General features: G+C 42.5%; 1 protein-coding gene across 1 annotated transcript in view; it reads right to left on the minus strand.

Moving 5' to 3' along the window:
- The window catches only part of LOC115812185 (receptor-type tyrosine-protein phosphatase mu), a 98,614-nt gene that overhangs the window by 66,649 nt on the left and 15,052 nt on the right, over positions 1–16,913 (minus strand). The window contains exons 4-7 of the mRNA XM_030774669.1: positions 13,509–13,587; positions 11,454–11,569; positions 9,789–9,963; positions 3,716–4,009 (exon numbers count right to left, since the gene is read on the minus strand). Coding sequence (XP_030630529.1) covers positions 3,716–4,009; positions 9,789–9,963; positions 11,454–11,569; positions 13,509–13,587 — 664 coding nt within the window. The remainder of the gene's footprint in view (positions 1–3,715; positions 4,010–9,788; positions 9,964–11,453; positions 11,570–13,508; positions 13,588–16,913) is intronic.

Here is a 16,913-nt window from a genome sequence, read left to right on the forward strand (position 1 = left end):
ACCTGCTGCTTTGCAATAGAGGGTTTAACTCACACCTCCTCCTATAAGAATTTATGTCCTAATCAAACCTGAGCACAGCATGCAAATATCCCCCCAAAACCCACAAAAAATAGAGCCAAAGACAGACAGAACAAGGGGGGGGAGAAAGAAAGAGAGAGAGAGAGAGAGAGAGAGAGAGAGAGAGAGTAATCATAGCTTTCACTTGCTATTACCATTTCAGATGAATGATTAAATACATGCCTGAACAGTGATTACTGTTTTGCGCTTCTTTTATGTTAAACAGCACACTGCAAAAACCAATCCACTAATCACTCTCCTACAGCATCACATGCATAACACACAGGTGGAGCAGAGCCTCAAAATACATTTGAACATTTTGCATGATCCTAAGAACTCACACATTTAGTCTATGAATCCAATCTAAGTCTTGTTTCTTTAGTAACAAAATCAAGTCAAGCACAGGTGGTCAAGGCTCACGGGCTTTTTGAATAGGGCCTGTGTGAATGACTGCCATGTCCACACACACACTCACTCACAGACACACGCACAGACACTCACACACTCACACACACACACACACACATATACACAACCTGCTGCTTGGAGTGGTAAGCGAGGTCCATTGGGGTTCAGCTGATGGAATCCAGATTTGGACAGTTAACAGAAGATGAGGATTTGGACAGGTGACAAATAAACAACATCTCCACATGCCAACATTCCTCTCACTCTGGTCTGTAGACACCTCAGAGATATTGACACGGTGCCTGAGCTTACCTTACATAGAGACAAAATAACGAAACTGTCCACCGGGAGCACAGTGCATTTCATTTACATCCACACAGAGACAACTAGAGTGTCGAGACATAAAACAACATTTTCTTTTTGAAAATAGCTGGCATGGCTGACAATTATTTAACAAATAAATATGTACAGGTATTCTTATTTTTGAGAGACAGACAGAGAGAGAGAGAGAGAGAGAGAGAGAAAGAGAGAGAGAGAGAGAAAGAGAGAAAGAAAGAGAGAGGGGGAAAAAAAGAGAAGGGTGCTGTTGTTGGTCAACACATTGAAACATCCATAAAGGTAGTTTCAGTCAAGCCTGTTACTGTGATGTAAGGTAACTCGGCAGAACACTGGATAAATCAGTTGAGCATCTCTTAACTGACTCATTTGTGCACTATTTCTCATCAAACCACAGAGCCTGTTAACCTCCACAAGCCACTCACTCTGCATTCAGACAAAACAACTGACAAAACAGACAAAAGACTGTCTCTTTTTTCAAACATTAGTAAAGAGAACAAGTGAAGAGAACAAAGCAAAAAGAACTGAATCAATCGCCTGTCTTTACAATTCCCCATGTTACACACTACACTGCCCAGAATGTTCTAGCGGTATTACATGCACGGCTGCATGGTCCTCGACGTCAAAGCTGTATGCCTTGTTGTAGTATCTGTTCAGCAGGTTTGTTCCTCCATCAGTCTACAACTCTTTTTTTTCCCAACTTAAGGGGAAAAAAAAAACGACTGATGTGAAATTTAAGCCCCAAAAGAGAGTGAGTAAATTTCCTCTGAGGATGGATCTATGCAGACAGATGACAGAGGATTCAGGCGGACAGCTAAAGTAAACCAGTCATGGGTGCGTAATGGGTAAATTGGTTTACGCTCAGTGATGTTGTTGGAGTAATAAAGAAAAGGCTTTGCACCTGGTTAATAGTGACGATAATTGTGTCCACTGCCCTATGGAAGACCTCTGTATGAGGCTGGGCCTCAGTGCCATTAGAGACATGCTTTCTGATATAGCATTAGCTCTAACCTCAGTGCACCTAATAACTCTACATATAGCAAATTCAGCTTTTCTCAGGCAGAGGAAAGCAAAATACTGATTAACTAGTTTAGAAATCAGTGAGTATAATAATTACCATGGTGAAATAAATTCAGAGGTGTATGTAAGAGTGGAAAAATTTATGATTTTTTTTTTCTCAGTACTCTCAGACTCTCTCCTTGAAATGCACCATGTGAAACATTACGAGTTCAAAGCAGGTTATGTTTATAGCAGACCGTGTTTAAAATAGACTATGATATGAGCCATCTGGTATGATCAACAACATGATTATTTATACATCAAATCAATTTCAGCTTCAGATAAGGGTTTACTAGTATTAATCAAGGTAGTGGAGATTTTGTAGAATTGATTGACATACATCAGTGTGAAGATGGGAGATGTCAAACTGGCCAACGAATATCTTGCCATTTTTTCAGTCTCTTTAGCAGACATTGTTGAGCGTAGAAACTTTCTGAAAACCTTACAGACAGTATCTGAGGAGTTCATAAGAAGAACTCAAAAGTGCATTAACAGTGCAAAACACAACACAAAAAAAAGCAATCAGGTAAACCTTGAGGAAACAACAATTTTTTTCTAAAGTCCATGAGAAAATTACGGACGTGAAAAATAAGCTTGCACTCAGCACAGTACAACTGACTTTCAAGGTCAGGATATTTTTCTTTCTACGACTGAGTTCTCTGTCATTGTCAATCCATTACATTCTGAGAACAAAGACAGGAAAATAGCCAGGAAATGAGACAGAACCCCTAGAATAAGTGAATAAAGTTGATTAGTAGAACACAGTATACTAGACCATTATTACCTATATCTATAAACACTTGAACTTGTACACAGTCTGTCTGTCAGTAAAGAAGGCCAAATTTCTCATTAGCCAGAGTGAAAGAAGTATCAGGCGCCTAATGGCCCCCCCATGTTAAAAGCCTATAAATGGAGAAGCTAATTAGTTTGAAGTCTTTCTGCAGTGGAGATAGTGAACAGCGATGGAGTACCTCTGTTGTGATCTGCAACAGATCTGATGTATGGGCAGACCCTAAAAGATTGTAAAAGTTTTACACCAAGAGGCCACATTCTCATGGCAGGCCCCAGCAGAGAGTCAGACAAGATCAAGAGCGCTTCCTAAATTGTTCCACACAGTGCCTGAGTATCCATTTCTCACACGGTGGAAATCATCAGAGTGAAATCGGCAAAGCCGTGGGCATTAAACACACACACACACACACACACACACACACACCCCTACACACACATACACACACACATTTTTCTAAATGCTCCACTTGAAAAAATACACAATGCACTCATAGACAGCTGAAAATACACAAAAAGATATGCTTACATGCGCACACACACACACACACACATACACACACACACACACACACATACACACACACGCACAGAGTCACACGAGGGAGCCTTGCTGTGAAGGATAAGCAGGTCGCTCCATCCATCCCCATCAGGTCTGCTAAAATGAGAAACAGCGAGACCTTCACCAGGAGGTCAGAGTCCCGATTATTCCCCAAACCGGTTTCCAATTCTCCCTCATTCTCTCCTTCCCTTCAGCTCCCAAGACTATCAGATCAGACTGCTGAGCCTGAGAGACAGAGGCACCCGCAGGTCGGACCCGAGCATGAGAAAATCTGAAGCTCAACCATTACCTGGCTTCACACTGGCCTCTACTTTGAATGGAAATGCATTTCTACAGCCATAGCAAAAACAGCTCTTTGGTTGGTGTAGACTGAAATACACCACGAGTAAAAGGGTTCAATACGATCTTTAGTATTAAATCAAATGTATATGAAGATTGTGGCTGTTTGAACTTTGGTTTGACAATAATACTCAGACACACACAGACGTACACACAGATATGACTCACCTGCACACCTGGTGCGAGCCCTGATGGAAGGCCCAGGGGCTCCCGTCCCTCCTTCCAGGGGCCTGGTGAGCAGCACGCTGATCTCGTACTCGGTATCCGGGTCCAGGTGGCCAATCTTATGCGCGGTTTTGTCAACGGGTTGCAAGTCGTACATGGTGCCAGAAACAGTGCGGTACTCCACCTCACGGTTGACGATGGGGCCGTCCCCATTGATTGAGTTGGCGTTCAGCTGGATCCACAGGTAGGTGGCGCCCACCGCAGTGAGCTGAGGAGGGGCTATTGGCACAGGAGGCTCTGAAAAGGAAAGAGCGACATTCAAAAGAAAAGAAGGACGGCGAAAAGAAAGGAAGAACGTGGCGGTGATGGCTGCGTGAACAGATTGAGCTGACGCGGGAGAAAGAGTAGAGCCAAAAAAAAAAATTACAAACAAAAAAACAACAAACAAAAAAAAGAGTAGAGCAATGGACCTCTCTTGTAAACCGTCGTTTATGAGACAGCTGCATTGACGTTTTCAGTCATCATATACAAATCGACCCTAAAACCAAGCATATCTTGTCGCCCACAGCTAGTTAAAACTGGGAAATAGTTGTGGAGGTGCCATATCTAAAGCCACGTCTGCCTTTGCAGTAATTTTTAATGAAGCTACATGACCTGTGTAGATTGATCTAACGTTGGGGCCCAGCAGTGATTCTGATACTATATGTATAAACCACCTGTACTGAAAAGGACAGAAGAGAATAGAAAGTTTATCTCCGTTTTCTTTGGGCATTGTGACTGGTTGGTGACACGTTCCTTAGAAGTTAGCACTAGGGTTTTTTTTTCTTTTTTTTTTTTTATCACATCAAAAGTCCTATCGGCAGTAAAGAAATTCTATCGGGCAGAATTTATCTTGAAAAAAACCCTTTCACAAGTTTTCAGTCGACTTAATATTCTGTAAATGCAGCGGCAAAATCTCAGGTTGCCGGGGCTGAGATGGCTGCGGTGGAGGAGCTCCATACTGGGAGTAGCGCGGGAAGAGTCTCAGTGTTGTCTCCGGGGAGTACTGGTGTTTTTCTGCATGAACACAGTCGCGATGAAAGCATTGATAAAGACATCAAAACTTAACACACTGTCAGGCTCGCCGCAGCTTCCGTGACTGCTCTCATCATCTATGAGAACGTATCTGCCCCAAGGGTGAGGTAGACGAGATGGATATCCATCAGAGGACACTCCTAATAGAAGCTATATGATAATAGACTATAATTCATATTTATTACAGGATCTATCTACCCAGGGAAATCAATCAATGCAGAGATACTGACACATGGTAATGAATAAATAAAACAGGATTTTGTGTGCATGTGTGTGTGTGTGTGTATGTGCGCACGAATGTGTGCACATGGCCATGTGTATGAGTGAATACAAATGTATGCATGACTGACCAGTGACTCATATAAGCCATTGTGTGTCATTACGAGCATGTGTTTGTGTGTGTGTGTGTGTGTGTGTGTGTGTGTGTTTGTGTGTGTGTGTGTGTGTGTGTGTGTTTGTGTGTGTGTGTGTGTGTGTGTGTGTGTGTGTGTGTTTGTGTGTGTGTGTGTGTGTGTGTGTGTGTGTGTGTGTGTTTGTGTGTGTTTGTGTGTGTGTGTGTTTGTGTGTGTGTGTGTGTGTGTGTGTGTGTGTGTTTGTGTGTGTGTGTGTGTGTGTGTGTGTGTGTGTGTGTTTGTGTGTGTGTGTGTGTGTGTGTGTGTGTGTGTGTATGTGTGTGTGTGTGTGTGTGTGTGTGTGTGTGTGTGTGTGTGTTTGTGTGTGTGTGTGTGTGTGTGTGTGTGTGTGTGTGTGTGTTTGTGTGTGTGTGTGTGTGTGTGTGTGTTTGTGTGTGTGTGTGTGTGTGTGTGTGTGTGTGTGTGTGTGTTTGTGTGTGTGTGTGTGTGTGTGTGTGTGTGTGTGTGTGTGTGTGTGTTTGTGTGTGTGTGTGTGTGTGTGTGTGTGTGTTTGTGTGTGTGTGTGTGTGTGTGTGTGTGTGTGTGTGTGTGTGTGTGTGTGTGTGTGTGTGTGTGTGTGTGTATGTGTGTGTGTGTGTGTGTGTGTGTGTCCACATTCATGCTTAAGTCTGTGTAATTAACTGTTTTACAGACTCTGGGTGTGTTTGTGTGTAAAGTGGACGACTGAAGGTGGCGAAGACTGCAGATGGCCGTCCCACCCTGACCCTAACAACCTACTCCTAAAATCCCCAGTAATCCCCTGCTTCAAGTCTGGGAATCAAACATCACCTAAAATGAACCAGTTAATCCAACCTGCTTCTCAGACAATGCAATCGTTCAGATAAGCCAGACTAAATAAATAAATAAATACATAAACAAATAAATAAATAGCAAAAAAAAAAAAAAGGTATGCATCTGGCAAAAAGTGAGAAACACATCCATCCAGTATCTGGCTCTATTTCCTTTGCCTGTCAAAGGTAGAGGAGGTTGCACACATCACACACACACACACACACACACACACCAGACACACAGAGTCTGCACAGGCGGCAGACGTGATACTACTGTTGCTTCTGCCACCGCCAACTACCAACAGTGTTCCAACAGCTCTAGCAGACTGAAGACATGTTTCTTTAAAAGACTAATTAGTACAGAACTGAGGGTGTTTCAAAGTTACTTTATTAGTGCTAAATGCAGCCTAAAGGAGATTCCACAGTATGCTATGGAGGGGCAGATTTGCACTGAGTAGTACGGCGGAGACCTATTCACAAAAAGAATAAGAAAGTGTCCTGCTTCTCAGTTTGGTCCAGCTGATCATCTTCCTTCACAAAAGAACACACTTAACGCGCATTTATAAGACTACTGAAGCGTCTTAGATCTTTTGTCATTGTTCCGTCCCATAAGTGCCTTCGCACCACCCTTTATCCCCACCTCCTCCCACAACCCCCATCCGTCTAAGCACAGGTCAGTGCAGGGTGAAGATTAAGAGGAGCGGGCAGGAGTGTCAGGGGTATGAGAGCATTACACGCGGCGTTACCTGTCAAGCTTTCATCAGCCGCGGCTAAGCGCGCTCCCAGTTCGGCCCCTGCGCTGCTCGAAAAGTCTCTCTATTACGGCGATGGAGGGATGAGACATGCTCCTGCCCACTGGCTCCTCCACCCGCTTCATCCATCAGCAGGAAGGAGCTGCTGGCGTTCAGGCATGAAGCAGTGAAGGGGCCGGGGAGAGAAAACGCTCTGACTGAGCAGCTAATGTGACGTAACCTCACCCTCATCCACATAAAGACATCAGCCATCAGCTCCTACTCCTTTCACACTGGACTAAAGTGGACAACAATATACACGTGTGAGCACCGAGGTAATCACTTATTGACTCAAAGCCGCAGAGCTGCTGCTAGTTTGTAAACAATTTAAAGCTGTCCCCAAAAAATCTGGAGCGCTGTGCTGAGATAAATGTCTTATCTGGTTACATGGTGAACAAGAAGGAGGAAAGAGTAATTTGGTAATTATTTGGCCAGTTTTTCAGCAGTTTTGCATTCATTCATTCATTCATTCATTCATTCATTCATTCATTCATTCATTCATCTATCTCTCTCTCTCTCTCTCTCTCTCTCTCTTTCTATCTGACCCAGCTGGACATATACTGTCACAGAGGGCAGAAGGAACAGAGAGTATAAAAATAATGTAGCAGGAAAATGAAGAGGTGTACAACATGCCAGGAGTTAATTCCACTCAGTACTCATTCAGACTGGGCAGCTTTAGTGGGCTTAACCAGAACAAAAGCCTGTAAAACAACAGATTACAACACAAAGACATGTAGCCGCGGAGGCAGCGAAGATCGTAATAAACATTTGGACCATGCTCTGAGCCTCGCACAAGGACACACAGGCGTCAGTAATGGCTTGGATGGACCCGTATTCAGCAGGGGGCACAGCTGAGATGGACAGGCACTCTTGGTGTGTGTGTGTATGTGCGTGTGTGTATGTATGTGCGTGTGTGTGTCTGTGTGTGTGTGTGTGTACGTGAATGCCTGTGTGGCATGGGGGTCGTTCAACAGCTGTTACCGTGCTGTTGACCAGGCCGGCAGACGGACAGGGGAGTGGACAGCTGTGTCCTGTTTCAGTATTGCACCTGCCTGCCAACACCACACAAAGCTCAATCTCTCCAGCCCTTTCTTTCTCTCTCTATTTCTCCTTATCTTTCTTTGTCCTTCCTCTGTTCATTCACACTGATGAACTATATTTAGCGGGTTACCACAGACTCTCTCTCTCTCTCTCTCTCTCGTGTCATGTGTTTGTGTGTCTCCTCTCTGTGGTGAAGATATGTGTGGTCCTCATTATGTCCTGGTCATAATTGGGCCTAGCTGGTTATAGGATTGTAGAGGTGAAAAGGAGAGACATGACCAAAATGAGCATCTCCACAGCGTTTTGATGATACGGTGGCTTTCCTCATTAGCACAGGCACATTAGGAACTGGCACGCCACGCCAGAGAAGCCATTACTCCACCACAGTGTACTGGCCCGAGTCTCACTCCAGCCCAGTCTAAAGGCCAGAGCCACACTCCTTAAAAGCAAGCGAAAGACACAAAGAAGAAAAGCCGAAGAAAAAAAAATACGTAGCTAAAAGAACAGTTTCATACAGTGAGAGATATCATAGGGACAGAGAGAGAGAGAGAGAGAGAGTATATGTGAATGTGACTGTGTGTGTGTGTGTTTGTGTTTCTGTATGCTGGTGAGGTGTCCGTGGTGTGTGCATTGTGTGTGAGCGTGTGTCTGTTTGCTGTGTGTGTTTACTTCTTCGATACACAAGCATAGTCAAGCGTCGCAATAAGCAAGTGTGTGATATAGCTGGATAAGCAGGCATTTGCTCAACCCACATTGTACACAGAGACACATTATCTCTGTGTGTCTTAAACACACAGATATAGACTGTTTAAGACTAAGCTGACAACATAATCTACAACACGACTCTCCTCTTTCAACAACTCTCTCAAAACATACTGAATGATATGCGCGTGATTATATCTATGAGGATTTGTGTGTGTAGCATGGCTCCAGCACAAGAAACAGTCCCCAAAAATTTGGAGCTTTAGAGCCGTACATTCTATGCCACGTGTATGTATGCGTGTGTTATGTGCATGTGTGCACGCTGCACCTCTAGGTGAGAGCAGTGCTTAAGCACTTCATCCCAAACAGCCCAAAAAAAAGAAAAAAAAATGAGCAGAGAGGAGCCTGAGGGCGGAGTAATCTCAATTTGATTGACAGCCCTCCATCTGGACAGGCAGGATTAAACCTATCAATCAAATAAAGCAGTGAGTCCTGGGAAAAAAAAAGGACTACAGGACCATAAATTCAATTCAGTGCAGGGAGAGCAAGAGAGAAAATTGTGGTGGAGAAATATTGAAGGCCATTACCGGACTCTACGAGCTACAGGACAGTGGAGCCGGGCAGGATTTAGAGGCAGTCAGGTCTATAAATTCATAGAAAATGACTGCTGGAGGTCCACATTGAACAGGTTACTGTACATCAATACACTTTTTCCTCTACGTCCTCCGGAGTGGATATTCACTCGGTCAAGGGCAGCGTCCATAAAGGAGCAAGCACATCAAAACAAAAGAGAGTGAAAGCCATTAACATAAAACGCACATTGTTTCTGCTTTCAGGACCAGTGCAGCAATGTGTGTGTGTGTGTGTGTGTGTGTGAGAGAGAGAGAGAGAGAGACAAAGAAAGAGAAAGAGAGAGAGAGAGAGAGAGAGAGAGAGAGAGAGAGTCAGTCTGTGTGAGTGTGTTTTGTCTGTCTTGTTTATGAACTATAAAAAATGATGTGGAATCTGTGCCCTTGGGCAAGCAACTGGATCATTCTTGGTGTGTGTGTGTGTGTGTGTGTGTGTGGTTCCGTGTGACTATAACGTGACTTACGTTACATGACTGCATGGTATTTCTCCACGTTTGTGTGTGTATACGACTAAAAGAGGGTGTGAGCCTGTGTGGGTTTATGTGGGAGGATGTGAAATGTGTATGACTCTTCAGGGCTTAAGTGAATCTGCATGTATTGAGTGTAACTGTGTATCTTTTGTGTTTATGTTGGAGAGTGGGCAGTTCTGGACTCACGTTTAATGGTCAGTTCTCCGTAATTGGACGCTCCCACACCATTATTGGACTGGACGATACAGCGATAACGTCCTGAGTCACTCTTGGTGGTGTTCTGGACATCAAACATGCCGATGAAGCGCTGGTTATTCCATGGTTTGGTGGCCTTCATGGGAGCCTCCCTTCCACCGATCCCCTGCACCAAACATACACACACAAATCAACAGCTATATTTGTGTGTGCGTTTTGTCCATCATGTGACCATATTTTATGTTTTCACTAGACACGAATGTTCTGTTCAGCAAAGACAAAATACACATACAGTCTCACACACACACACACACACACACACACACACACACACACTAACACACCAGATTCATCCCCAGCTGTCATCCCAATGCTGTAGGCAGATGGGGCATTTGTTCATTAGAGATATTTCTTCATTACTGTCATCAGGGGACTTCACTTAATGTTTGTGTTTCTCATCCTGTGTTAATGAGGACGTGTTTGTTTAAGTGACTAACTACCTGGCAGAGGTCCTGGATCACACGCCTCCACTCTACTTATGTCACACACAAACACACACACACACACAAACACAAACACGCACAGATGAATAGCCAGGGCAACAAGGGCTAGGTTCACTCATAAGGCACAACGCCGAACAAAGAGAGATATGGTCATCAAACACAGAGGCTCTCATCCAATAGCGATACAGATTAATGTAATCCATAAGTGTCTGTTCACTAACACAAAGACACTGTTAATTTTATCAGGCCAGAGTGGGCAGGACAATGTCAGCTGTGTTCACTAATACCAGATCTTCACAGGCAGACATTACAGTATAGTTAATACGTCTAGAATTTAGAGCAGCTTAGAGTCATAGTCGAAATGGTGATTGCCAAAATGACAGTCGGAATAGAGTTTGAGGGGAAAAGGAAGGGTAAGCTTATTCCAATAAGACCCTCCATCCCTGTGCTAAAGCACAGCAAAAAAGCACAATAGTTAACTTGCTGTCATGGACAAAGGGAATTACAGTGATGCTTCCTTTAAACTAGAAGGGGTTAGTGATATCTGTGGGAACACCACTCTGTGGTCTCATAACCCAAATGTGGAACCTAGAGATGATAAGAGAACTGCTAAGTAACTGAGAATTCACATCTCATTTAAATTATCCCTTTATCCAGATCAGTCCACTGCATTAAATGACCTCTTAATGAGTGCAATTTTCTGAGTTTAAGACTATTTAGGCTACAACAATACACAGATAATATATTTCTAATTCCACGAATGAAGATGAAGGTGAACATGCTTGTGCGTGTGCGTGTGCGTGTGCGTGTGCACGTTCGCATGTGAGTGTGCATGTGTGTTTATGTGTGTGTGAGTGTGTATGTTTTCGTGTCTGTGTATGTGCGTGCGTGCGTGCGCGCATGTGTGTGCGTGCCTGTGCGCGCGCGTGTGTGTATGTGTTCCGTGCGTGTGTGTGCGTGCGTGCGTTTGTGTGTGAGTCCGTGTGTGAGAGAGTGCATGTGTGCGTGCAAAAGGAGGGACAAGGGTACGTCACAAGAAAGAAAAACCATTTCTGGAGTAAAGGAGAGAGTGAAAAGACAAATACACGGCTGTAACACAGCTGCTATTTGAAGGACCAATAGGGAAGAGCAGGTCCATGTTTGACTGGGTCACCTGTAGCCAGAGGTTGAAGTTGTCTCTCCATTCCCCATTGACGGTGCAGTGAAACGTGGCTGTCTGACCGGCGTTCACCTCCACGCCTTTAATATGGAGGAAGTGTGGCGTATTCACTGCAACATGAAACGAACCACAAATCAACTGAATTTCAACACAGATAAAAAAAAAAAAAAACCTTTTCCATCAGAAAGTGGAATTCTACTGTTAGTAAAAGAGATGAAAACTGAGGGAAAGAGGAACCACTTCAAAGGTGGAAGTCCTTTCTGAGCCACCTGTGTGAGTGATAATCCGCTTCAGAACTACATTCATCTTTCAACATATAAAACAAAACTAAAAAGTCAAAAATGAGCTCTTACATCAAACAATTTAAAAAAGCCTTTTATTTCTAATTCACACTCTGTCCAAAACAGCTTTTTTTTTTTGTTCAGAGGTAAAGATGATAACACCAAAATAAGAAATTCCATTTCATCCCTTTAATGCTATGAATAATCAAAACAACAAGATCTTAATGCTATTGATTTACACTGAAAGTGCAGATTTCAGTGTCTTAATTAAGCCTTCCAAACCAACAACAAAGCACATACATAACTGGGTCAATATGCATTTATAATTGGAGGGATCACTGCTCGCGATGAAAGTCCATGCAAATCAACTTATGAGGTATAATGTTTGATTACATCTCCCTCCTCATCTTGCTCGAAAAGCAGGCCATGACGACCTTGAATCGATACACAAGGCACTCTCCAAAGACATGGCAACAGCTAATTTAATCACTTCTCTCAACTCCTCTTCTCTGCTATTCAATATTTCATCAGATGCTTTTTGAAGTAGCACCGGTTTTTATTACTTTGACCCGTCAATCTCTTCAATGCCACGTACCATATACCTATTTTTTCTCGTCTCAAAAGCATCTTTTTTTTTTTAATGATAGATAGACCTCCTGCAGTCACAATGACACCTTAGAGCTATTGCAGGAATGCCATCTGCTCTCATGAATAGGAAACAGATTTTTTTTTTTTTAGCATCAAAAATCCTCACAGAGACCCATTGAAATGATTTCACATACGAATAGTAACATAAGCATAGGCCTACTGTATATTGATCTCTATTGACAACATCATGCAGTCATTTACGGCTTTGGCTGTTCAATCATTTGTAATGCCACTGAATCATCGAAGTATAGATGGATTGTCTGCAAACACCTCTAGTTTAATCTAGCATAAGAAGAAGCCAAGGTTTTTGAATTTTTACTTTATGTTAAATGGAGCTAAATCTATGTTTTGATACTGAGTCACTAAACAATACTGTTAATCTGCGCAGGATTTGAATCTCATCTGAGAACGTAGCTGTAAGAACAGAAAACACCCAAACACTCTAAATCCATAAAAATCCTTGATATAGAGATCTATACCTGCTTGTGTCTCCATACAGCATCTTCCATACAGCATGCTCAACAAAACACAGAAAACGCCAGAGAAGGCTGCGTATAGCGGTGCTGAATGCTGATTGGTTTAAGAAAGGTATTTTGAAGGTCCTGCTAATACCATTCAGGGGAAATGTACAGCTTACTCATCACAATCCAGAGGGATTGGAGCTTTTAGGCATATTTTCTAAAAGAGAAAATAATGATGCTTTCCAAAAGCAATGCTATTGTGTGTCTTTTTTCTTTCTATTTCTGTCTTTCTCTCTGTCTGTCTGTCTGTCTGTCTGTCTCTCTCTCGCCAGTTCTAATGCACAGTGTTTTAACTACCCCTCTTCCCTCTCTCTGATTTAGCACAGCTTCTTCTCCTGTCTGCTCTGACACTGGCTTTATGTGAATGGGCTCTGTAGCCATAAATATGGTGGAAGAGAGAGAGAGACAGAGAAGGAGAGAGAGAGAGAGAAGGAGAGGGAGAGAGAGAGAATATTCTGGATGCTGCTGTGTTGTTCAGTAAGCCGCTTGCCCCTGTGTATGCTCTGAGAGAGACAGACTGTTGTGATATTCAGAGGGTGTCACAAAAAGGACAAGGAGGGCCTGATGAGGGCTGTTTATGGGGTGAGAGACAGCCTTACTGCACTGATGGCCCTGGAGGACGATATCCTTGATGGCGAACATCCCGCGCTGCCCGGAGGTCACCACTTCAAACACGATCTGCAGGGCAAAGAGAAAGCTCATAACCATGGTGATAAATGTACACACACACACACACACACACACACTCAAATGTCACACTCATACACACACCAACCAAATCCCCAAAGGGCCTCAGTAGGCCCGATACAATAGATACAGCCATTCAGGAGCAGCTGGCACTAGTGTACAGAAATGACAAGGAAGCACATGACGTGCTAACTGTCGCACCCGCGGAGAATATGTGAGGACCTCTTTATTGGATTTAATGTGTTAAATCAGTCGATAAGTCAAATAGTTGCTGAAACTGGATGAGTTAAATCCGTTCTCTATTGGATAGGCGGGTTTATGGGACGTGTAAATCAGTTGTCCAAAGATGCTGGAGTTGCATGTACTAAATCAGTTGTCTCCGGGTTTGGACAAGTCTGCAGTTAATACAAGGAAGCTAACTCCTGTGGTCAAATATCCTCAGCCATGAGAAGAAGGTGACTGATACAGATGAATAAAACGGTTGGGGAACATTTTTGGGTTGGGTTGGGTTCAGATCTCACTGAGTCACTATGTTTAGATTGCACCTGTATCCCAGCAGGCTCACTTGTACATAATAACTGTGGGAGAACTTGACAGTTGGCTCTTTGGCTGATGCTGTGATACCGGACCACTGCCTTTCTGGACTTGGCCAGTTGTTTTTGTCAAGGTTGCAGGAATGCCTCTGAATTCCACTGAGCCTTTTTTCAGACCCAGCTAAAATTACTCAGTGGAGAAATAAATAAAGGGTTACGTTTTACACTGAAATACTCTTTTTTACGCATGTCCCGAGTGAGAGGAGTGGTGTGCTCTCTTACTAGTTCGACCAAACTTTCTACATTGGACACTTGTAAAATTTTGAAATGAGATTGAGAATGGAGAAGCGGTTTAAATTGTACCACGGAGAAAACTGTTAATTATTTGGCAGAGTAATAACTGCATGTCCAAAGTAATGTCCTAAACCTACATTATAAAATGCTGCACGTCACTGCAAACATTACAATTACAGAGTGAAGTCAGAGGCCAGTTCTGAGGTAAAAAATAAAATGTGGTAACATGAAAAAAAAAAAAAAAATGCCAACACAGTAAAATGTGTGTCAGAGGAAAGCTTTTTGTAGCTAGGCACTCATGCATGCTAAAGAGAACCACAGTTTGGGATTGAGGAATGTCAAGCTCCCCCAAGACACTGGGTGTGGTGCTCCCCATAGATAACCCCTTCCATGCCTCATCATACCAGACACACACAGCTCACACTTGACTGTCATTCCAGCAGTTATATATATATATATATATATATATATATATGCATCTCTGATTGCTGGGACTGGGTCAGAGCCATGTAGAGATATGCTGCCTGGTAAACTTGTGGTTGGGTTTCCGTCGTGTTTTCGGACACTGGCTCCTTCATTTTCATACTGCAAAAGTGAATGAAATTTACTGAACTACTGTACAAACATGAGTCTTATTTTAGGCCCAGGAGGCCTAACTCTCTAACTTGAATGAAATGAGACTACACCCCCATCCGACGGTGGAAGCGTAATCCAGACACAGCTATTCGCGACAAATGCGTTAGAGAGCAACAGTGGAATTACTTTCTTTCATTTTTCTATCTCTGTCATCATTGTGAGGCATTAAACTGCAATAACAGTGTCATCAATGAGGGCAAAATGCCCTCAGATAACGCTCTAATTATCTCTTCTTTTTTCTCATGAAAAATTAAAGATGAATAGGCGAAGTGGCTGTCGCACTATCATTACAGCCTAATTTATAGGACGTTAAAAGGCCAATTCTTCAGTATCATTTTCCATCAGATAACTGAACATCCCCCACAATCACAAGGATGAATCTTTTGTTTTGGGTACCGGCAGGAGTCACTGGTGAATTTGGCTTTGTTATCACTAATAGCATTATGGGCACAGTGTAATTAAAGCCTATGGAACAAAAGAGTGCTCAATGCTGCTGGTTTTATCAACAGTTACAATTCCAATATAAAACCAAACAGTAAGCCATTTTGTCATTTTGGCCTGAGGCTAAGAGTGGTACTAATTGTAGAAGACTAAAGACCGGGAAATTATCCTGTTCTCTTCCTATGAATGTTCGTGTGTAATGGCACCATTATTTACTGAAAAGAAAGGAAATATCAGTAGTTTATTCTATTTATTTAGTTTTTTTTTCTCTAAAAGATAGCATTTCAAAGCTAAAACGCACGGTCTAATCAATTAAAAGTTTTGGGATGTGACATGACAGCAACATAATTAGAGTAGTTTGCAGATTGCATTTTAGAAAGACAAAAAAGAACCCAAATCAGCCCCATAATGACAAAATAATGACCAAGCCCCAGGTGGTTTCATTTTGACAGTCATTTAGGATACCATGAAATTAAACACACCTATAATTAGGCCTACTTTGCTAATTAGATACAAATGTTGAGAATGCTCTTTCTATTCTTGTCTTGAAGAAGAACACAAAAATCACTTCTCCCATTTTCTGGACTGCACCATTTAGATGCAAAATAGACATTCAATCCGTTTGGGATTTACCTACTGTCAACATCCCAAGTGTCTTCAAACAATATTCCACAATGCTTCCCAAAATATCTATAAGATCACTTCATAATGTTGTATTTATCCATTATTTGATTAAATACTAGTGTTATTTTTTTTGGAATTACCGAGCATTTACCTTAAAGGTGACTTCACAGTTATGTTAGCAGCATAACAGGTTCATAATGTTTCCATGTATAACTAAAGTGGACATTAATACAGAACTCAAAGTGTAATAGGAAATAATGGTACAATCATTGTCAAGGCAATATCAGATGGCTTAAAGAACTAGTTCAACTGGTCTTGTCAACTTGTGACATGTTCAAGACAGTACCTGGTAATGACACCTGACAAAACACTTTGAACCTGACTAATCATCTAGAAATACCCCCTGACACAAGCTCTTCTAGTAACCTGTATCATAATGTGTTATAATGTCAATCAGAAAATCATGACATCACACCTGAAGTGGGCAGAGCAGCTTTCTCCATTTGGTCTTGGAGTAACTAGCTAAATGGAAACAGTAGCCAGCCAGGTGGGCTCGGGGAAATGTTCTCCCAGAATTTTCTTTTGCTATCTGAGTTAAATTAGGTGAATTATAACAGTTTTACTCTCTATGACATAAAACTGAAGCTCAATTGTAAGGCCTGTTGAATAAGGCAATTAATCATACTATTATCAAAGTATTTCTACATACATCCACCACACTGCTTTAAACATCTACCCAAAATACTATTGCCTGCTGTGTGCTCTGTTATTCCTGTCCGTCAAGTAGTC

Source organism: Chanos chanos, chromosome 5 (genome assembly GCF_902362185.1).
Source record: "Chanos chanos chromosome 5, fChaCha1.1, whole genome shotgun sequence".
Classification (NCBI taxonomy): domain Eukaryota; kingdom Metazoa; phylum Chordata; class Actinopteri; order Gonorynchiformes; family Chanidae; genus Chanos; species Chanos chanos.